The 23295-nt window shown below is 44.2% G+C and overlaps 1 protein-coding gene across 2 annotated transcripts in view; it reads left to right on the top strand.

Moving 5' to 3' along the window:
- Positions 1-23295, top strand: part of MARCHF10 (membrane associated ring-CH-type finger 10) — a 78943-nt gene that overhangs the window by 42934 nt on the left and 12714 nt on the right. Inside the window, exons 5-8 of one of the 2 annotated variants that reach the window (XM_014860976.3) lie at positions 3667-3819; positions 9106-10510; positions 14948-15114; positions 17187-17296. In XM_014860976.3, the coding sequence (XP_014716462.2) occupies positions 3667-3819; positions 9106-10510; positions 14948-15114; positions 17187-17296 (1835 nt within the window). Of the gene's footprint in view, positions 1-3666; positions 3820-9105; positions 10511-14947; positions 15115-17186; positions 17297-23295 lie in introns of those variants that run through there. The other variant, XM_070483442.1, reaches the window with a different exon arrangement.

The following is a 23295-nucleotide window of genomic DNA, read 5'->3' as shown; positions in this document are numbered from 1 at the left end:
TTTTAAAAAGGCATCTCTTAGGCAGAATCTTGACACCTCCTAGGCACTGGGCATCCCAGTCAAGATAGTATGGGGGAAGGGTAAAAATTCGAGAACTGTATTTTTCTCTTTCTCTTTCTTTTCGACTCTGTCTATCAAGAACTGTGTCTGTGCATGGCAAGCGATGTGACGAACTGAACAATAATCAGATGCGTGGAATTAACGTGGACCCTTAAATGGATTTGGTTCCCAGTTGTCAGGGTCTTGTATAAGTATGAGATCTCTGTGTATTTTTTTTTTTTACCTTTCCTGGTCAAATTAAGAACTATTCAGTCAACAATTACAGTGTCCCAGCATTGTCAAGAAAACTGAGGCAGATACCTTCATCTAAACAGCTTTCTTTGTCCCTGGAGGCATCACCTTGCTCAGATGTTAGAAGAAGGTGTGGGTTTCATGTTGTCCAAAGCAAACCATAGTCTTCCCAAAATTCAGTGACAAACTTCAAGATGTTGAGTTGCCTGGCAATGAAACTCCTGAACACAGACCCCTCCCTTTTCTATAAGGCAAAAGGCCTGTCCTACTACCTGAAGAGGAAGGTACAGTTCGTCTTCCAGTGTAAATACGACTTAGTCATCCGGCAAGTTAGTGTGTGTACCATGCCACAGTGAGGACCATCCTAGAAAGGCCCCAAAGGTCTGAAGTTTGGTTCACTTTTGGGTGTGAGTGAGGTGATTAGGGACTGGAATCCATGTACTTACAAACTAGGCAGTTGAGGTCACCTCATTTATGACTGCAACTGCAGATGGAGAAGAAGGAATATTTTGCAAGAGTCCATGGAATCTAAAGGGTGTCACAGGGAAGAAGTCAGTGGTGCAGCCAAATTAAATTATCGTCTTTAAGGTCATGACCAAAATGTCTTACTCATCTTTGTGAACCCTCAAATCATTGCATAGCAAAGGCACGCAGTTATTTGTTGAACAAATTATGATAAAAAGAGTTGCTATTTACCTTTTGGATTTTATAAAAGGATTGAGGGAGAGAGCCAGGAACGAAGGCTGCTGAATAAGTTGTTCTCAACCTATGAAGCCTGCATAACAATAAGTTTCTGGTCAAATTCAGTTCTCTCATGGGAGTGACTTCAGATTTCCAATTATTATTTGTAGTATTATTATCACTATTTGTGGTAGAAGCACCAGCTACCATTTTTAGCAGCTAATATGCGCCAGACACTGAGTTAGGCCATTTATGTACATTACCGCTAAACTTTACAATAACTCAACAACGTAGGAATATTCCCATTTTAAAGTTGCAGATACTGAGGTTCAAAGTGTCAAAGGTCAGAGGAGCCTGCCTGTACTATCAGTGGTGATTTCTTCACTGCCAGGCCTGGTAAAAAAAAGTCCCCAGTCATTCAGCTTTATTACTTTAATTTGCTGGAAACTTGATTAGAGGAGACATGGTAATAGAAAGCATTTTGGAAATTATTTAAGAGATCTGATGATTTGAAAAAGGCACTTGTTTGAATAAGAAAACAAAATAACCTATTATCTTAAGCCATCTTCGGTGTTTTGCACCAGCAAAAAAAAATGTTCTACTTTTAGAATTCCATGTAGTTCCAGCTGAATGCATCTTCTCGAGCCCTGCAAATCATACTAGGTGATTATTATTATTTGTCCTACAGAAGAGTGCAAGGAAACACAAAGGCTGGCTCAGACAGGGTCCTCATCCTTAAGGAGCTTATGGTCTAGTTGGAGAGAAGAGACACACACATTAGGCAATTTTAAAATATTTAAATGCTAAAGGCCATAAGAACCCTGAAAGTTCTGGCCAAAGCAGAGTCAGAGCAGACTTGGTGGATGGAAAACTGGAAACAGACCTTGAAGGACCTGCTGGCAGGCAGGCCCTCCGGGAAGGAGGGTCACTCCCCGCTGAGGGCGTGAGGGGGTGGGTGGGGAAGTGGGGGGTGTGAGCAGTGTGAAGTTCTGCTGCACAGAGTGTGAAGGAAATTTTAATATTCTACTGAGATTCCTGCTGGGAATCAAACTGATATCCTTGTGACCAGCACCTTTGGGCCAAGTTGAATACACACTGGACTTGGGCTGAGCCCCAAGCCTGTCCCTTCCCTGGTCCTCCCTGTTTCTTCCTCAGTAAATAAGAATCCTGCTGCTTCCTTCCCTGTCAGCCAGGTGAGAGGCGGGAGGCAGTTGTTGACTTCCAAGAGCTGGGGAGGGGTGAGGCCTTGGGTGAGGATGGGAGGAGTGCAGCGCTTGGGGCCAAGAAAGTGACTCCCCGTTTCCTCTGTGCTGGATTCCTTACGTAAAGCCCCATCCCTCCCCTTAACCCTCTTCCTCTCACTCTCCTTCTGGTCAACGTAATCGTGTTGAATCACCACCCTACACCCTCCAAAGAATATATTCTTATTTTCTAGAGAACCCTCTCCTCTCTTTTCTGGTCATGCCCACAACCTCTCTGGGCTCCACCAACTTGCCCTAAGCTGGCACCGACACGACCAGCAGCTCCCCTCTTCTAGTATGTTCCCTGTGGAACATGACCCTCTCTGTCTTGGGGCACAGAACCCACTGCCTTCCCCTTCTGGGGCCTGTCAGAAATAGGTAGTACCTAATCATTGTGTTAAACTAGCCTTCATGGACCGCCCAGGAGAACTTTTATTTCTTTCCAGAATCTGGATGAAAACCATCCACGCAACCACAGCTTACACTCTGGAACATAAATCAGTTGTCTTCACATGCCAAAAAACGCTGCTCTCTCACGCATAACTCAGGGACCCTCCCGGCTGTACCTCTGTTGCCTGCTGGCCACGGCTATTTGTGAAATTTCTGAACTGTCCAAAAGAGGACGAGCCAGGCAAATTCTTTTGGAAGGATTTAGTCCAAATATTCACAATTTAACTGCCTTGTGAACTCAAGAACTTGTAGAGATGCATGGAAAATACCAAAGTTCTTTCCCCAAACTCACGTGCTCTGACACAACGTAAACATGTGAAGAGGAAACTTGAGATTATTCATACCAATTAGCAACCTAATTCAAACTGTGAATTTTTTATTATTCATTGGGAACTCAATTCACGTTAGCACTTCAGCTACTGTCTTCCTGTGAGTGTATCAGCCCAATGCAGTGGTGAGTAGCACATAAGAAGGCAAAGATTCATGGTCCCCAGATGTTCAGAATCTTTCTGGAAGGGCATGTTAGCTGCTAATAAACAACTTGAGGATATGAATATACAGGTATACGAAGTAGGCTGTGATTCAAACTTGGGGAGCAGGGCCTTGTGTGTCCCAACTATAGAAGGCTCTTGACAGTGTTACCAACAGGCCCATCTCGACGTCTTATGAATTGGAAGCTAGAAACTTCTTAGCAAAAGGAAAGACCCCTACAGACTCTGCATTGCAGGTGTCACGGGTGCTCACTAATGCCGAAATAGCCTTGTGAAGTAGGTATTATTTTCACGTAGCAGATGGGGAAACTGAGGCTTTGAGAGGTGTAGTGATTTGCCCCAACTCACATGGCTACAAAGTCATGGGACCAGGTTTTAAATCCAGCTCCTCTCTGGCCTCCTGAGTCCACTTTCTTAACTGCCTTACCCATTGCTGGCCCTTTGAGCATTCTTTGTGCAGAAGATGTTTTCCTGTAAAAAATTAATTATTGAAAAGATTTTGCACCTTTCAGCCGCCCAGACACCACAGATTTTATCAAGGAAGAGGAGGCCGAACCTGGGGAGACTGACAGTCAGCCCAGAAGTGCAGAGCTCAAGAGCGTCTGGGGACAGAAGCAGACGGAAATCGCAGCTGCTGATGAAGGCGCCGGCCCACAGAGGAGCAGGTAAGGGCCTGTGGCTCATGCATCTTGGTCCTCAGAGAGGTAAACTGACTTATGCTGTTAACCTGGTGAATTCTATATGGTTTTTAGAAACTTGTGCTTTTATATGAAGGAGAGTGTACCTTAAAATGAAATGCTTAAAAGGTTTTAAAAGCAAACTATTGGATCTAGTTTCCTTCTCCAAGAGAGGCTGGTGGAAAAAGGCAGGGAAGGGAGAGTTTAAAAAAAAATTTTCTCTGCATTACACCAAAAACATGACTGTGCAGGGTTTTGAGTGGATGCTGGCCATTAGGCTTCTGGAGAGGGCATTTGGGTGCTGGGTGTTGCGTTTTGGAGTCCTGTAGCAGGTCAAGGATGGAGAAGGAGTCTGCGCTCTGGAGATGTCGCCCCTGGAGACAGTTCCTACCCACCTCCCAGGGAGAAGCAGACTGCTCACTTCCCACAGACATCTTCTCCCCTCTGATCCAGAGCATCGAAATCTTGATGTGTAAGAAATAACATCAAAACAAATACATGCTTTATTTCCAAACATTGGTTTGGTGGATACTTCCTCCTTCAGTCCTGAGCATTCATCCTCAGACCCAAGCCATGCTGCTCTGCTAACCACATCATCCTCTCCTGCGGTAGCAGAAGGAACAGGACCCGAGGACCCCCCCATAGGACTCCAAAGAAAGTGACATTTGGCAGCCAACCTTGCCATGATCCTGTTCTTCCCCTTGGGGAACCACTGAGCATCACACTTCCTCGCCACCCAATGAACACAGTATCCTTTATTTTAAAATATGATATATACTGTGGTGGACATATATAAATATAGAACATGGTAGTTTTTGGATGGCTATTAGAGCCTATGTGAATCTGTAGCAACTAGACATCCACAGGCCCCCAAGCATCTAACACCTCCTGTTGGGAAGGGCAGACCTCACTTCTAATTCCAGTTCTTCCTCCTAGCGGTGGACCCTCGGATGGTCAAGTAGCCAGCCACTCTGGATTATAGTTCCCTTGTCTTGAAATAAGCATAATGAAATCTACCTCATCGCATTTGCTGTAATAACTAAGTGAAATAATGTATGGCCAGAACCTGGCTAGAGTAGACACCAAACTATTGTTCGTTTCTCTCCTGTCACCACCCCAATGGCCCTCGATGAACTCTTGAATATTATTTCAAAGGTTAGCCTCCCCGTGCTCAAAATGTTCCTCCAGGGGCCGGCCCGGTGGTGTAGCAGGTAAGTTTGCACGCTCCGCTTCAGTGGCCTAGGTTTCGCCAGTTTGGATCCCGGCTGTGGACATGGCATGGCACGGCAGGCCATGCTGTGGTAAAGTAGAGGAAGATGCGCATGGATGTTAGCTCAGGGCCAGTCTTCCTGAGCGAAAAGAGAAGGATTGGCAGCAGTTAGCTCAGGGCTAATTTTCCTAAAAAAAAAAAAAAAAAAGTTCCTCCACCCGTGAGGCTCATATAGTCCCCCACCTGCACTCAGAAGACATCTTCCATCATCCTGAGATCTGTTGAGAATTTGTCCCAATTTTCTATCATACCCAGGGCTCCTTATCTTCCTTATTTCCTTACTAGTCTCTCTTCAGTTCTTTTTCTCACATTCTAAAGTGGATTGCGTAAACTGGAGTAGGAGCCAGATGTTTGAGTTGTATCAGTGAGAGATTTGACACAAATGTGACAGAGGCAATATATAGAAAGCTCTTGCAAATCAATAAGAAAAACATGAATACCTAATAGAAAAATGGGGAAGAGGCCTAACAGTTTCACAGAGGAAATACAAGTAGCTAATAAACATTTGAAAAAAAGGTTCAACCTCACTAAGTTATAAATGTAAGTTTACATGAGAAAAATTTGACCTACCAAATTGGCTAAGGTTTTAAAAATAATACTCAATACTGGTAGTGAAACTAATAACACTTCCTGGGCACTGCTGTGTCAAATGTTATGCCAAGCCCTCGGCGTGCATCGCCAGTGACACCACTGTGAGAGCCATGCTTTTGGATCCTACAGGTAGGGTAACTTGTACAAACTGGAATTTGGCAGCATGTGTGAAAAGTCTTTATAAAGCTTGTACCTTTTGACCTAGCAGTTCTACTCCTATAAGTCTATTCTAATAAGACATGTAGTCAAAGATGTATGAACCATGACGCTTATCCCAGTGTAACTTGTGACAGCAAAGATCTTGAAACGATCTATATCCCCAACAACAGAAGAAAAGTTAAACAAATTATGATCCATGTATATAATGTACCCTTATACTGTAATTAATATCATGTTCTTAAAGAAGAATTAATGGCAGGCAATAATGCTCACAATAAAATGTTTAGGGAAGGAAAGCAGGACATGAAGTTGCATATATCCAAATATCCCAATTTTGTTTTTTTTAAAAATATTTCTAGATAAGAGATCCCTGGGTTGTAAATTCAAATGTCTTCAGGGAGCAGGCGGATATGGCAGAAGAAATACGTAACAAGGGCTGTGGGGCCTGCGGTAAAGCAGAACATACGTGCTCCACCTAAAGGCTGCTAACTCAGCGTTCAATGCTGAGCCAAACAACTGCGAGATGAAAATTGCCCAGGGTCTGGAGTTTACAACCCAGCCCTGAATTCCAGAACAGTAGCAATGGTCATCCGAGTTTTGGATTATGGGTGATTTTTATTTCTTCTTCCATATTTTCTGCAATAAATGTCTACTACTTTTATGACCAGAGGAAAACAATTAAAAGCATATGGCTGTCTGAATGTAGGAAATTATTGATCAAGCACGTGAAGAAGTCTAGACCAAAGACGTTGTCTTAGGGCAGATGGGTGCTTTTTCTGGTTTCCTCTCACTGCACCTAGAACATTCACTTGCACCTAGTTGAACTCCTGGAAATGGCAGGCCCTCCATTCACAGCTGGAGCCCTTCCAGGGCCTCAGAGGGGCATCTGACAGCATCTGTAGGGCCTGGTCTGTGAGTAGCACATCCTGGCACGCCAAATTGGATATTTATTCCCAGCCCTGAGCTACTAAAGTCTGCTCCCTATTTGATAGGCACAAGAAATAGGGTTAAAATAGCACAAATATAGAATGGCACAGTCTGCCACCTTTAGGAGCACACACATACACACACACACACACTCCCTGGGGAAGCACTGGTTGAATTTTTAAAGAGGAAGGCAGTGTGGTGACGAGGAAGGGTTAAGATGCACCCTGGGGTGTTTTCTGGATTCACAGGAGCCGCAGCACAGCACTTCGCCTGCGACTTCTCCTGGCCCAGAGGCCAGTGTCACCAGGTGACAGCTTGGTGGCTTCTGTGAAATAAGCTTGTGGTGCCTGTTGAGTTTCCAGTTTCTGTTTTGGAGAAGCTGCCCTAGCTGATTCTTTTGCCCATTAGGTGTCTCCCGAAGCCCAAAGTAGATTGGCTCAGGGCAGAGGGGGCAGCTCGCGCCATCCATCAGCTTCTGTGTGTTTAGGGAATGACCCCAGGTTCGGCTTCCAGCACTGGTTAGCTGGTCTCTGAGGCCCTTCATCAAATTCAAAATGAAAGTTAATCAAGCAGAGCCTGCATTTCCAACTCCTCCGTATCATTTTCTCTCAAAAACTTGTTAGAATTCAGGTGGTCACATAGAGGAGTTTGTTCCTCAAAATGTGATCAGCCCAGTCTGGGTGGGCACACCAGCTCCACTCCTCTATATACATAGCCGGATGCTCAGATCATCCTGAAATTGCTGGAACATTTCTTACTGGGGTTTATAAAACCCATGAGGGGCCTGAGAGGAGAGCTTAACTGATCTCTAGAAGAGCTGATGAGTAAAGATTTGCACTGCGTCGCTGAGTGTCCCATGCAGTTAACAATAAAAGAGGCTTACAGAGCATTAGGATGTTAGAGACTCAAACTGGTGGTCCCCTGGGAGGCACCTCAATTAAAGTGAGTCGAGATTGACTTGGCCCTTGGCTGAGCCAGATGCTCCGAGGATTTGCTTTTCACCTGCCTGAGCTGTTACCCCACAGGCCTTCCCGAACCTGTGGGGTCCCGTCCACAGCAATTCATCTCTCTGCAGGGGGAATCACTTTAGAAACTGAATGATAAGGACAGCAGTGCCTCATCAGATACTGCAGGATAACAGCAAGGGGAGCAGAGGGGGGAAGGCCGATGTCAGGAGGGACCAAAGGTAAGCAGAATCAGAGAACCACTTTGAGGATAAAAAACCCTCAAGAGCACATACACATGATGATGAATTAAATGGATTCTTGTTTTCACAAGGAAATTGCAAGTCCAGCCAGTTTCTTAAGGTGTAACGCAGGGTAGTGGTTAAGAATACAAATGATGGTTTCAGGCAGGCTGGAGTTCAAATGAACACCCATCACTTAGGAGAAATGAGATCTTGGGTAAGCTATGTGACCTCTCTAAGTTGGTGCCCTCAGTCATAATGTGGTGTGATTGTGGTAGCTGTTTCATAGGGTGTGTGTGTGATACAGTTAGCATGGCGCCTGACCAGTGCAGTATAAGGCCTCAGTGAGTGTGCTTATTCATTATTTTTATAAGGAAAGTTTTGACCAAGTGATTTCACCAATAGAAATTCCTACCCATTTGGGCACTTGACCTCTCTCCTCTCTCTACATCTCTTCCAACTTTACAGTCAGGTGGTAGAGGGAAAGAATTCTCTTATAGCTAGAGGTTACAAATTGACTAGGGGCTAGTGACAAAGAGGAAATAATGATTTCATGAGAGATTTATAATTTTTATTTGCACTAAGTAGTAAATGTAGCCAAAATCATCAGTGTAAGTGGGCACCAGCTTCTGGAGCCTTCCTCCCAATCTTCCGAGGTAGATTGTACTTTTCTTAAGATTTTGTGAAGCTGTGTGTGAAGGAGTGTCAAAAATGTATGTTGAACAAATTCAGATGAGGAAGCACTGGTGGTTTTCATAGAAGTCATTCCTGAAGTGCTGGTTTTCCTTTTCAATAAATACTGCAATAAAAACCATCATTTGAGAGATTTAGCCATCATCAGCCTTAACTGGCCTGGGGCTGGCCAGTCTTCTGGAAGCTTCTGCAAAAGGACCTGTGTCCTCAGTGTCATCCAGATTCCCCAGAAGCAGCCTGAGCTCCACAAATGTACAAAGGAGAATTCAGAAGCAGTCAAATGAAGCCAACTCTACTGTACTCCTCTTGTACCCTCAGCCATGTGGACTATGCATATTTTCTACTCTAGGGTTGGTTTGTTGCCTTAAGGGATTCTCACCCTTGATGTTGGAGGTCTTTCATCCATGAGCACCTATAATAGATGATAAATTTGTCTTTCTTAATGCAGATCCAGAACCGATGTGGGCAAGTGACACTAAGCTGAAGAAGCCAACTCGAGAGAGAAGAAACTTAGTCCCATCCTCACAGCTCATGATGATGACTGAGAACACCCCTGAGAGAGCCAAAAAAGGAGACCCCAGTGTTCTTTCCCAGAATGAGCCACATCCAGCCCTATCTCAGACCTTCCAGGAAACAAATAGTCCTCAAGTGTTGAGCAAGTCCTTGGGGCCACCGCTTATAACCACCGCCATAGGAGGGCCAAGAAGGACATCATTTAGGTTCAGAGATGAAGATTTTTACTCCATTTTATCACTAAACCCTGGAGGAGAAAATGATGACACTGAAGAGGAAACTCACATAGAGGAAGAACTTTTGTTGGTTGGTATGCACGCACCCTGTTCTCCTTCCAATCATAAGAGAAGTAGATTTCTTGGGACATCAGCCACGCAGGCCAAAAATAAAAATTTTGAAGAAAATCCTAAAAATTGCAGAGCTAATTCTGTAAGAAGAAGTGAGTCCAGTCATGGATCATTAAGAATAAGCAATGCAATGGAGCCAGTGACAGAGCAGCCTTCTGTCGGGCAAAGGATGTTCCAAGATCTCGGGCTGCCTGATGGGTGTCCTGCTAAAGAGAATGACAGTGGTGACAGTGAAAATGAGAAAAAGACCTTTCACTCATGGGACACCAAATCCGAACCCAGTCTAGACGATGATCTCAATGCTGAAAATGTATTTAATGATTGTACTTCTACGGAAGATAGGCCTGGTAACCATGATTGTGAAACAGATTGGCAAGCCTATTTAAACAATTCTAGTAATTCTCTTGACTATTTTCTTTCTGGTAGACCAAGAGCTCCAAGATCATCAATGAATTCATCTTATAATACTCCTGGATCATTAATGCATTCAGCTCTGAGAGATGATGTTCCGGTGGACTTGTCAATGTCATCTATTTTAGTTCACAGTTCAGACTCAGAGGGAACTTCAAGGTTTAATGTTCATCGACCACTGTCCCCCATTAGAAATAGGAATCCACTTGCCAGTGCTGAAGACCACAGTTATTTTCCAGTGAGCAGTGCACATGAATTTGGTGTCAGGGGAGCAGAAGATATTACTTTAACAAGTCAATCTCAGGTGGATCCGTTATATACAGAAGATCTCTTTCTAAATCCTCAAAGCAGCTTGTCCTTGGTGGAGCCTTCCAGCTCCTCCCCATCAAGAATGAACTTACAAGGCCACTTGCATGTGCCTGGCTCCCTGCAAGAAAATATACCTTTTACTTTCTTTACAGTGTCTGATTTCTCAAATCAAAATGATAATGGGAACAGAATAGCAGTCTCTGGTTTCACAGATGAAAAGGAAGCCACTAAAATAAAGGGAGACCCTGAGAAGCTCAAGAAATTGCAAGAAAGGTGAGGAATTTTCATAATTCTATGTATATACATGTATTTTTTTATTCCATTTTTCCAATGCTGAAATAAACCGTACTTTCATTAGAGGGTCATGGGGATTTTAAATCATAGCTGGGCCCTTCCTTGACATTTCATTGATGGCTTATTTCAGGAAAATTGTCTATGTTGTTGCTTTTAAAATATACGTATCTATAAAGAAAAGTTCAGGGTTCCAGCTCAATTTCTTTGGTATTCCCAAAGCATTTTTCCCTTGAATACCATAACTTTAAGGAAGCCAAGTTTCCTAGATGGAAGGGTTTCTGACGCTGCAGAGGGCTAGCTCTTCTCGCCAGCAATTAGGAACCAAAATTTTTTACGAAAAGGTTGCTATCTCCCCAGAGAATGAGCCATTCAGCACTTGAAGCTCACCAGTTCTCCCTCATGGGACTTTGCACAAACCCAACCAACAGTTCTAGAATTTGAGTCTTCCAAACCAAAAGGCCGTTCCCAAACTGTTACCATAGTTACCTCAGTTCTCTGAAGGGCCGTGCTGGGGTAACCACAGCTTCCATTTTATATGCTCTTCGCGTGCATAAGAGAGAGAAGTAAGATCTTTTCTGAATTGCTCTTTTCTTTGATCTTTCCTTTCTTATGAGCCGATATTGGGGTATTTCACAACTATAAAATCTGATGCTTTTTAAAGCTATCATGAAACACCATGTCAGGATTCTACCCTTTCATTTACGGTGTTATCATGCCCGATGTTGGCTTACTGATCTGGAAAGCGATCCTTTGAATGGGAGCCCTCTTTGTGCATGTTAGTATGGCTCATTTGGGCCACTAATTATCCTACTGGCATTCACTTGTAAGTGGGAACATTCATGGCCATGAATTAGAATGCAAAAAGGAGGAAAAGACAGAACATAGAATGCATACATACTCCTGTCTTTTATCCAACTGCAGGCATGAAGGATAACTTTCTAGTTAGCAGCACCTTTTACATATTATACAAACTACCAGAAAACCAACCAACTCATCCTTAAGGGCCAAAAGGCCTCATAGCCACCCATCCTCACGCCCCTAAAAATACAGCTTGAGATTCACCTGTCAGGAGTCTGGACTTGCACCATCCCGAAGTAGTATCTTTGGGCAAAAAATTATTTCTTTTAAAAATTCATCCACTTCTAAGCACGGTAATGCATCGAACAGCTATTATTTGTGTACTTCAACAAAAACTCTCTTTTTCTGTATATAATAAGCCTTATGCTTTTCTTATTACTTCAAAAATATTCATTTTAGGAAATATTAAAAATATAAACTTAAAAGAAAAAATCACCTATAACCCTGTAATCCAGAGATAAGCACTGTTAAAAACATTCTGTTTCCAGTCTTCTTGCATATAAACGCAATTTTTAGCAAACATCAGTTCATATTTTATAATACACCTTATTTTAATATTTCAAGCCCGTTTCTCTACGCCACTTATACTCTTTAAAAATTTTCTTTTGGTTAGTTACTTTAATACATTCAGCAAGTATGTCACATGTGTGTACACACTAGAGAATTAGAAACAAAACAAAACGCAGACATCCCGTGCCCACTTTCCAGCTAACAGAATGTTCTGGAGCTCATGAGCCCTCACCTGCCCTGTCTCCTACATCTCCCTCCCTCACCTCCTCTCTCCCAACCCCCTCCACTCCCAGGAAATCATCCTTTCATTGCCGCTATCATTCCTTTGCTTTTTATCTTGTTGTTGGAAGCTTTTTGCTTTATGGTTTTACCATAAGAATATACGTACTCCTAAACAATATAGTGGATATATTTTTTAATTCTGTAGCAATGTTACTATTATTTTTGAACTCTGTGGACATGGAATATCTAATCTTCTGCGACTTTCTGTTTCCTCTTACATTTTTAGCAGGATGCATCCTTGTTGATATTTTTGGCTTTGATTCATTCGCTTTCACCACTACAAAGTATTCTGTTACATGAATATACCACAATTTAGCCATTCCCCTGTCAATAAACACTTGGGTTCTTCATTGTTTTCTGCAAATAGCGCTGCATGAACATTCTTGTATATGTCTCCCGGTGCACATGGGAAGAGTCCGCTGGGATGTATCTAGGAGCAGAATCGCTGGGCTGGCAGGTAGCACACCTTCCACTGTACTAAATAGGGCCGATTTACTGTCTGGTCAGTAATGTACACTGTTACACATCCTTGCCAGCACTTGTGTTGACTGGCTTTTCAAATTTTTGCTAATCTACTGGGAGTAAAATAATATTTTGGCTTTAATTTACATTTTCATGACTGTTAACGAGGTTAAGCATTTTATGTGCTCCTTTAAATGTTAAATGACCATTTATGTTTCCTCTTCTGTAAAATACTTATTTATGTCTTCTGCCCATTTTTCTTTTAAGAGTCCTTTATATATACCGGATACTAATCTAATCCTTTGACAGTCATGTGCTAGAAATATCTTTTCCCAATTTACAGCTTGTCCTTTCTCTTTCTTGATGTCTTTTAATGAAAATAAATTCTTAATTTTAATGTAGTCAAATGCTCCCATCTTCTTTATGGATTGTGATTTGTATGTTGTTGTCTAGATTGGGAAATCCTTCCCTAATCTGAGGTCCTTACAATATTCTTCCTATTTTCTTCTAAAATCTCTACATTTTCACTTTGCGCACTTAGGGCTTCATGTGAAATGGATTTTGTGGTTCAATGTGAAGTCATGTTTATTGTGTGGTGTGAGGTACGCTTTATGAATACAGAATTGTCCCCGGATCCCTCCCTGCTGACCTGCAGAGCGACCTCTGTCACATAACATAGCTATAACTGTATCAGTCTGTTTCAAGGCTCTCTGTTCTGTCCTATTGGTCTTTTTTGTTTTTCCCTAATCTAATACCACATCATCTTCATTGTAGCTTTACAAGTTTTGATAATTGATGGTGCAAAGCCTCCTCCCCGACTTTGTTCCTTAAGAGTCCTTGACTATATACATTTAAGAATCAGCTGGGGGACCAGCCTGGTGGCATAGTGGTTAAGTTGGCTTGCTCTGCTTCAGCAGCCCAGGGTTCACCAGTTTGGATCCTGGGTGCAGACCTACATACAGCTCATCAAGCCATGCTGTGGCGGCATCCCACATAGAGGAACTAGAAGGACTTGCAATTATGATATACAATTATGTACTGGGGCTTTGGGGAGGAAAAAAAAGGAAGATTGGCAAAAGACGTTAGTTCAGAGCCAATCTTCCTCACCGAAAAAAGAAAGCATACCCTAAAAAATAAAAAGAATCAGCTTGTTGGTGTTTTCATTGGAATTGCATTGGCTCTATAGATTATTCAAGGGAGAATTTACACCTTAGAGATATTGAATCTTTCTTTATTAAACAAGGTATATCTCTTATTTCGTTTGTGTCCACTGTGGGGAACTATGATTCTTTTTCACTAAACTTTCCTTTCTTGGGAAGAAGGTGTCTTAAGAAACTGAGCATACATTTCTATATCTAGAGCAATGTCCATTTCTTCCTCTCCTTTTATTTCAGTCTCTAGCCAGTTTCCTTTCCTTAACCAGACAGTCCTCAGTCCCATGAGGATTCTAAAGAACAAAAAAAATACCCTTAGGCTTCTTAAAAACCTCCCTACATGAACATCAACCAGATATTCTTCACTCACCATTTATACACACAAATATATTTGCTATATTTATATTTCATTAATTTTCCCATCATCAAATTCCAACAGCTTCCAATCTGGAGTATTGGCATAATTTGTTGGCAAGTGTGGGTTATTGGTGAGCTCACGTCCAGGTTCACTGGTTCATCCTTCATCCCAACCAACATCTATTGAGTGGTCTCTATGTGCAAATACTTTGCCAAACATTGGATGCACTTTACAGTTTGCAGAACAGGTTTGCCATCATTGCACCCAGTGTGTCCACAACCCTGTGAAGTACGTAGCAGTAGTATTACTGTCGCCATGGCTTTATAGATGAGGAAACAAAGAGGTGGGAAACTTAAGCAACTTGTCCAAAGGCACCAAACTCACAAGTGTTAGAGGCAAGCCTCAAATCCAGGCCCCTGATCACCAATGCCGTGTACTCACAACTTAGCACACCACCAACCTCCTCATAGTGGCCATGGCAGGGAGAGGGGCTCCCAGCCTTTAGCACACCTCTAGATTTATGGGAGCAATGCTGCTCTTCCTGGTCAACTCATACATCCTAATCACTGCAGAGGATCCTGATGTAAGAGTCTGTGCACCCATCACCAGTAATCAAACCTGGAAGAATTGCCCGTAGGGCCAGAGGGAGCAGTGTGTGAGCCCGGGAGCCCTGGGGCGCAGGGCGTGAGGGATTGTTCCTTCTTCCTTCCCCCGTTGATGCCCTGGGAACTGGTATTTGTGGAAACTGCAAATGTGGAGCCTCCTAGTCATGAGGGCTTGTTTTCCATTTAGTCTCCTGGAGGAAGACTCTGAGGAGGAGGGAGACTTGTGTCGCATCTGTCAAATAGCGGGGGGTTCCCCAGCCAACCCCCTCCTGGAGCCTTGCGGTTGTGTGGGAAGCCTGCAGTTTGTTCATCAGGAGTGCCTGAAAATGTGGCTGAAAGTGAAAATAACATCAGGTAGGTGGGGAAGGAAGAGCGGCAAACGTGCCACGACATATAATTAATAAGAAACACCACAGCGTGGGGCTCAGCTTCCTCTCCTCCACCGCGCAGCACGCACACAGCAGCCATGCCAACGAGGAGACACCCGGCAGAAACAGTTCTGCTTTCTTTTATTTGTGGGGGAAGGGGGTGTCACCTAAGAAACTGAGCAAAGCTGCCTTTTTGCAGGAGGGGTAGAAAAAGAGCACTGATGGAACCTTCTAGAACCATATTAGATTAAAGAGATTCCCATGTGCTGATTTTGTCAGCTCTGTCTTTAACGGATATGCAACTGGGTGTGAAGCCCCTTCTCAACCTCCTGGGGAGGTTATAACCTAAATACAGCCACATCAGTAGGTCAGCTGTAGTTTTCTTGGCAGAGAACAAGAGGTTTCTTTAAAACATGGTTTTAGGAATGAGAGCAACTTGAACAAAAAAAAACATAGAACACCAAAGAACAACTCACTTAGAAAATAGCTGCTACGCTTTCAGACACACCTCTCTGAAAGATTTTTACCCCATGGCCAGATCCTGTTTCTCTGCTCTTCCATGCTCTCCTCCTTGGGTATCCTTCTCCCAGGCAGCCTGGGAGATCTGAGTTTTACCCTGTCCCCATGGGGTGTGGCTGTGCCCCTCACCAAGAACAGCACACCATTTACTGAGAGGAATGAACACGTGGGATGGTCATATGAACTGTCTCCTCCCTGAGGCCCTTTTTCCGTGAATGCATCTTGCCGAGCATGAGAAATCTAGGACCACTGCCCAAAGCTGCTTAAAGGCATCTCCACATAATGAGCAGAGCACTCAGTCCTTCGGAGAGCAGAGAAGCGCGTGGATTTCAGTTGCTAACAACTCTGCCATGCCATGCTTTATCTTACTAGAAATTTGGGGCAATTAAACATCAAGCACAGAAAAAATTACTCATGAAATGTCTGATGAAAGTGCTGCTAAATGCTTGTAAATGCCAGTGCTAGTATGGGTATGTTGAGGAGAATTAGACTGGAAGGCACATGGGGCATTGAGTAGCCTAAAGCATTCCGGAATGATGCTAAAAAAAAAAAAAATCAAGCAAACAAAATGCAGATAAGGGATTACTGTTCATCCTTGTCCTTTGAAATTCTCTATTATTTACTATTTCTTTACATCCCCAGTGGGGAAAAGTAGAGCTGGGGTATAAAACTGTTCAAACCGCGTCTTACTAAATAAATGCAGGTAACTAATTAGTCCTCTATCTTCTGATGCATAAAATAAACACCGGTACATCATTAGCCAAATGCAGCAACTACACGAGGGGGAAAGGCGTACGGCAGGATGTTCACTTAGACGTAACAGCCGCAGTTCTACATCTTCCACTTTTGCATTGGGGAATGGGATAAACAGAGGAAAAATGCTGATCTAGAATGCACATTTGAAAAAAAAGAAAACAGCAATAAAGGAAGCCTTCTCATGTTTCTTTTCCCAAATGAGGCTGAGCTCAGGATCAGGTGCTGGCCCCAGATACTGCTGGACTAGTCCGCACACATGGCCCCTGGCTCCCCACTTCCTCAGGTGGGAAGTCACCTGGGCAGGAGTCCAGGCAGATTCTTAAACCATAGATTGAAGATAGCTTCTGCCATCAATTTGGTCCTCACTAATTTATTTGCTTGGACCTGTGTTAGGTCTGCCAGAAAACAACAACAACATATGCCCCAATATTCCCTCTTTTGGCAAACATCTGTTTTACAGACTCTCAGCCTCCCTGTAGCAATTCCAATTTTATGAACCAGTATGTTTACATTTAAATAGAAAGCAAGAACTGTTATTTAAAAGTCATGAGAATTTCACTTATATGAAGTTTGCATAATAATAAAAATGATGACATAGGAAAATCTTCAGATCTCAGATTCAAGGTCATTTTCTACAGAAGATGGCTGACTTGAAAAAGGTTACTGAAATTCAGAATTCATAACACACAGAAGTTTGCTCTCAAAATGTCAACACAAAAAGACTCAAAGAGTCAACAGAGAAAGACCCAGGGTTATATGTAACAAGGAATTCTTTAATTTAAGGAGCGGACCTAGGCGCTGTAAAGACCTGTGAGATGTGTAAGCAAGGCCTGCTGGTCGATCTAGATGATTTTAACGTGACCGAGTTCTACCAGAAGCATCAGCAGTCCCAGGTAAGAGGCACTCACGCCCCGTCTGCCTCAGGGAGACCCTGTCCCTCATACCAGGAATGTAGAGGGCTCGAGCATGGGGGGCGTCTGGGAGTGTCCATTTAGCTCACTTCTCCGAGAAGATCTGTTACTAAATTGGATCATTGGACCGTTGGAGAGTGTTGGTCACCCTGGGTTGAGGTCCTGCTCTGTCAGAGACAAAAGTAGGAAGCTGCAGTAGCCAATTGGACACACAGAAATAGCAAAAAGTCTGGCAAGCTCCACGCCCAAATTTGCTGAAGTAATTTAAGTTTAATAGCAGCAAGAGAAAACAAAAAAAAATCACGGTCTTGGAGGAAATGGTCCCCAACTGATATATCAAGTAACTCTGGGGTGATAAGAAACTACTTTACTCAAGGTTAATAAACATGTAGTAAGTGCCTACTGTATGCTTGCTAACATTTGGTGAATTAACTCTCCTGGGGAATTTGGATTACAATTCTAATACTGTGAAAGAGTGTTAACCTTAGATGGGAAGGTGACTTATGCCCAAGATAATAGTTAATTGCCCAATTCCCAGACAAACAATCTTGTGTTTACAACTGCACTGCCCAATGTGGAAGCCACAAGCCACATACGGCTAACGAACAGGGGCTACTTCCAGTCAAGATGTGCCGTTAAGTGTCAAATACACACTGAATTTCAAAGACTCAGTACAAAAAAAAAAGAGTGTAAAAAACCACACAAATAAATTTATATTAATTACATGTCAAAATAATATTTTGGATATATTGGATTAAATAAAATATATTGTTAAAATTAATTTCACCAGGTTCTTTTTATTTCTTTAATGTGGCTACTAGGAATTTTCAGATTACACAGGTGGCTTGCATTTGTGGCTCACATTATATTTCTACTGGTGGTAATCTAGAAAGTGCCTTGCACATAATAAGCAGTCAATAAATATTTATCAAATGAAAATAGCCCATCATTACCATTATAATTTAAGACTGACCTTCCTCATAATGTGATTAGAAAAAATGATTCATAATCATGACTGTAACGCACATAATTTTAAAGCTATAAAATCATTGTTAGTAACTAAATGTCACCCTTCAGAGGAGAAGTCACTATGGCTTTCATATCATTAGCCTGTATCCAGACCTTTTTTTTTGCAAATAGCACAGCTGAGTCAAAATGGTGCATGTGAGTCTGCAAAATTCTGTAGTTACTTTTTTAAAATCCTGAGGCTTATAGACAAAAGGACAAAATATCGATAGGAATGGAGATTTGAACAGCACAACCAGTAAGTTTGATATAATGGGTATAGTGCCATACCAGCACTGCAGAGATCGGCTATCGGGAAGTGGAAGGAAGGAAGGGAGGGATGGGGGGAAGAAGAAAGAAACGATTTCTTGAGAAATAAATTCAATATTTTGGGCCCATACATTGTGAGGGTCTTGAATCACTCAGTGATAAACCCCAGGCACTGAGATCTGAGAGGAAAAACAGAAGCAACTCACATTCTTAAACCCTGAGGATGTTGGAGTCAAAATATTGAAAGGAACCAGGCCTTCTGAGTGCCTGAGGTCAGGGTACCAGCCAGGGTGCAGACAAGTTCTGTGTGGTCATCTCAAAGAATAGATTATTTCAGGAAACGGAGCCTGTCAGAATTCCTGAGAAGGACAAGTCCAGATGAGGCCAGGTTACCCGGAATACTACCAGAATGGTCTGCAAACATCACAGACACGGTACAGCCCAGGGAAATGTCTTGTCTAGGAAAGATTTCTTTTGGCCCAAGTATTTCCACATTGTGCTCCTGCTGCCATCATATACTGTTGGTTTACCAGTGGTATTTGTAGAATTGACTCTCTAACAGCAAATTTTTCTTTTTTTTTTAAAGATTTTATTTTTTCCTTTTTCTCCCAAAGCCCCCCGGTACACAGTTGTATATTCTTCGTTGTGGGTCCTTCTAGTTGTGGTATGTGGGATGCTGCCTCAGCGTGGCTTGACGAGCAGTGCCATGTCCGCGCCCAGGATTCGAACCAACGAAACACTGGGCCGCCTGCAGCGGAGCGCGCGAACTTAACCACTCGGCCACGGGGCCAGCCCCGCAAATTTTTCTAGTTGTGCTAAAATGTATACACTCAAGTAGCTGGAGGCAGCCCATCCCATGGAAAAGCACACCAGCTTTGACTAACACGTGAACCTAGATCCTATTCCTCTCCCCAAAGTTGCTGTGTGACCTTGGGGAAGCTACACAAACTCTCTGGATCTCAGTTCTATCATCTGCGGGAAGTGGGAGATGATAGTTCCCACCTCGTAGGGTTGCGTGTAGGAAAAGACCTGTCACTGACTGTAGGAAAAGACCTAACTGCCTGAGTGAAACTTGAGACACTAGGGATAGCCTATCACCTAGTACTGTGCCTGCACAGAGAAGCTCGCAGTAAACAAGAACCGCCACGTGACCTCCACACAGATGCCCAAGCTCTCTGCTACTCCAGGGAGAAAGCTAAGCGCACCAGGACCAGGCCAGAGTCCATCACTGAATAAAGCCAACTGGCCCACCCAGGGTCATACCCAGATCCTTGGGCTCCCTGCCTCCTACCAGCTGACAGAACCAGCTACAGGCACATTCCTGTGAAATAATTGTGTCAGCCAACATCTGGGCAGGAAAGAGACGGTGGCACACTCAACAGGGGTGAGTGAGGAGGACAAAGACGTGCGCAGTAAAAGAAGCCAACAAGGAGCGACTGAGCATCCTAAGACTGGCAATGTGACCACCTGCAGGCTTGAAGTGACAAGGGGAGGGGGCTGTTAGCAGGATCAGGAGAGCCATAGCTACAGGAGAGCGTCACCAACAGCCTCTGACTTTCAGCAGGAGAAAGCAGTCCTCGCCACACCGCTGCCCAGCAGAGAGGGAACAAGGGAACAATTACCCCAGCTTCTCTCTCCTCCCGCCCTCTGGTCTCCTGCTAGGGCCTCCCATTGGCCAAACCCAGTGGGAAGCCAGAAGACAAGGGAGCCTAGCTCACGCAATCCTTGAGATCAGCCTCTAAGCCGCAGAGCAGGGTGGAAAACAGACCTGGAGGAGAAAATGGAAAGTATCCAGCACAGTAATTATTCTACATGGAAGCAGAAAACAGTCTAAATTAGTTTCAGTGAGAACTTGACAGGCCATCAAAGCCTTTTGGAAAATGCCCCTCCTGGTAATCACAGGTAGAAACTGGCTTGACAGACCCACCCTGGCAGAGGGACAACGGTCCCAAGAACCGACGTGCAGTATTTATCTGCTGCTGGAAGGCGGCGGAGGGCTCAGACTTCACAGCAGTTCTGACTGTTCCGTGGCCCGCTGGGAGCTTAATAGTGCCTGTTTGCTAACTGTCTGAGTGAAACTTGAGACACTAGGGAAGCGTGACTGAGACAAGTCCAGGGATGGAGCCCCAAGTAGCGGTTGTTTCACGCAAAGATGTGGAGGATGTAACGCAAGCTCGGCTCGCCCCTGGTGGAAGGCCCTCGGCTGGGCCATGGCTGACGTGTGCACTGGTGCTTCTGAGGTCCGGGCCCCTCCCCTGGCTCCCAAACCTTCGCTCATCGGGGCTCATCTGGCCCCTCTTGGCCAACCCTCAGTTCTGTTCATTCCTGGCAAACAGGTTTCCTTCTTGAGAAGTAGGGTAGCTGGTGCTGAATAGAGACATGTACAAAGAAAGGGACAGAACCGAAAGAAGCCTAGGACTGGCTTCCGCTCAGTCTGGCTCTCTCTTGACCATGACTAACTTAACTAGCTGACTCACTAACTTATTTTCTTATGCATTATTCTCGTTTAGATTTTTTTTTGCTTTTCTTTAATTATGGCAATCATAAACACACCGCAGTCTCCCATATTAAAACTGACATTTAGCTGAATGTCTTTTTTTAATTAAATGCCCAGGCCCAGACCCAGAGGTTCTGATTTAATTTGTCTGGGATGGGACCAGGTGCGAATTTGGGTTGTGTGGGGTTTTTTTGTTTTTTGGTGAGGAAGATTGGCCTTGAGCTAACATCTGTTGCCAGTCTTCCTCTATTTTGTATATGGGTCACTGCCACAGCATGGCTTGATGAATAGCGTAGGTCCACGCCCGAGATCCAAACCTGCAAACTTGGGCCACCAAAGCAGAGTGTACCAAACTGGCCTACTAAGCCACTGGGCCAGCCCCTTGATTTTTTTTAAGTGTGGCAAAATACACATAACATAAAAGTTTAACTAACTTTGAAAACTTATTGACTGCCTACTGTCAGCTACTGTGCTGGAGATACCATGGTGCCCAAGACAAACACAGTCACTGCCTTCTAATAGGGAGACCATAGGGAGCCATAAGCCTGGTGAGGAGGAATGGCACAAGCGATGAGCAGGCAGCTGCGGGAACAGCCGCAGAGGAGTCTTCCCCACCTTCAAGACCAGGAAGTCCTCCCCACAGAAGCGATGTTTATGAGCAGGAAAGAGAAAGAGGAGTGAGCCCCCTGTCCACATGCCCTTGAGGGCGAAGTCTGAGATCTCCAAGACAGAGACCGCCCTCAAGATCTGACCACAGACTGGGGTCATGCCCTTTAGGTGCCCGACCAGCACGTCAGTGGTCTCTGAGGGTACAGAGGGGCTTAGACCAGAATATGTTTCCTTGGTTTGGTTCTACGCACCTGAGTAGGGGCAGAGTTAGTGGCCCGTGGGCACTAACAGGACACTGAAACCTGATTACTCCCACATCTCTCAGACACTCGGTGGTTCCCACAGGGGCCCTGTTGGGTCAAGGCTTGTTAGTGGACTTCGAGTAGCTAGATTAGGAACTCCTATAGGCTGTCTGGAGAGTGGTCCCATGAGGCTAAAGCAGCTGTAGGGCCCCTGGACCTGGTAAGCACTTTTGGGATGCTGGCTCCTAGTGGTCTAATCATAGGCCTGTGAGGGCTTGTGGCTGTTCAGCTCTCCTTCCCTCCTTACTCCAGGATGCCTGAATATTAAGCCCAACAGGGGCCGGCCCCGTTGCCAAGTGGTTAAGTTCACGCACCTTGCTTTGGCAGCCCAGGGTTTTGCCGGTTCAGATCCTGGGCACAGACCTACCACTGCTCATCTAGGCCATGCTGAGGCAGCGTCCCACACAGCAGAGCCAGAAGGACTACAACTAGAATATACACCTATGTACTGGGGGGCTTTGGGGAGAAGACGTAGAAAAAGAGAAAAAAAAAGAAGATTGGCCACAGATGTGAGCTCAGGTGACAATCTTTAAAAAAAATTAAGCCCAACAGGCATTCTGCACCCACTGCCCGTGTCTTGGTAGTGCTGCCTGTGCAGCAACTCCACATCTCCTCCTGTGAGTGTGAATCTGGAAATAGGAGGCGTACTTGGCTCTGATTGGGACCCTCAGTTTTTTACCAGAAGGAAGAACTCCTGGATAGTAACAAGTAGAGCTCCAAATAACAACCCAGGCCCCAAAACAGACCAGGAGAAAGCAGGTTTAAGAAAAGTTTAGGTCACAGGTTATACACTCAAATGCCATAGAGGCCAGGTAGATAAAAATTGATCAGAATCTTCTAGGTGTCCTACAATAGGGAGTGGTGGCAATTGTGGCAAAATGGAGAGTACTCGCCCCAGCTAAAGATGTTCATTTCCTCCCCTCCCATCAGAGCACACCTGCAGGCCAGATTCAGCTTATTGGCTGCCAACTGTTGATCCTCCGTCTAGAGCAGTGGTTCTTAGATGGGTGGTCCCCAGACCAGTAATATCAGCCTCACCTGCGAACTTGTTAGAAATGCTAGAAATGCACATTCTGGGGCCCCACCCCAGACCCACTGAATCAGAACCTGGGGGGGTGGGTGGCAGTGCCCAGCAACTATGTTTTAGAAGGCCCTCTCAGTAATTCTGATGTATGTGAAAGTTGGAGCCACTAGAGTCAAAAGTCATGGCTGAATGGTCCAAAAGTATGCAGTTTTTTCTCATTTTTTCATCTGTACATGTTTCTTAAGCACACACTGTACACCAGGCACTGGGCGAG

The sequence above is a fragment of the Equus asinus genome, chromosome 13 (assembly GCF_041296235.1).
Source record: "Equus asinus isolate D_3611 breed Donkey chromosome 13, EquAss-T2T_v2, whole genome shotgun sequence".
Lineage (NCBI taxonomy): Eukaryota > Metazoa > Chordata > Mammalia > Perissodactyla > Equidae > Equus > Equus asinus.
This window is presented reverse-complemented; position numbering and strand designations above follow the sequence as displayed.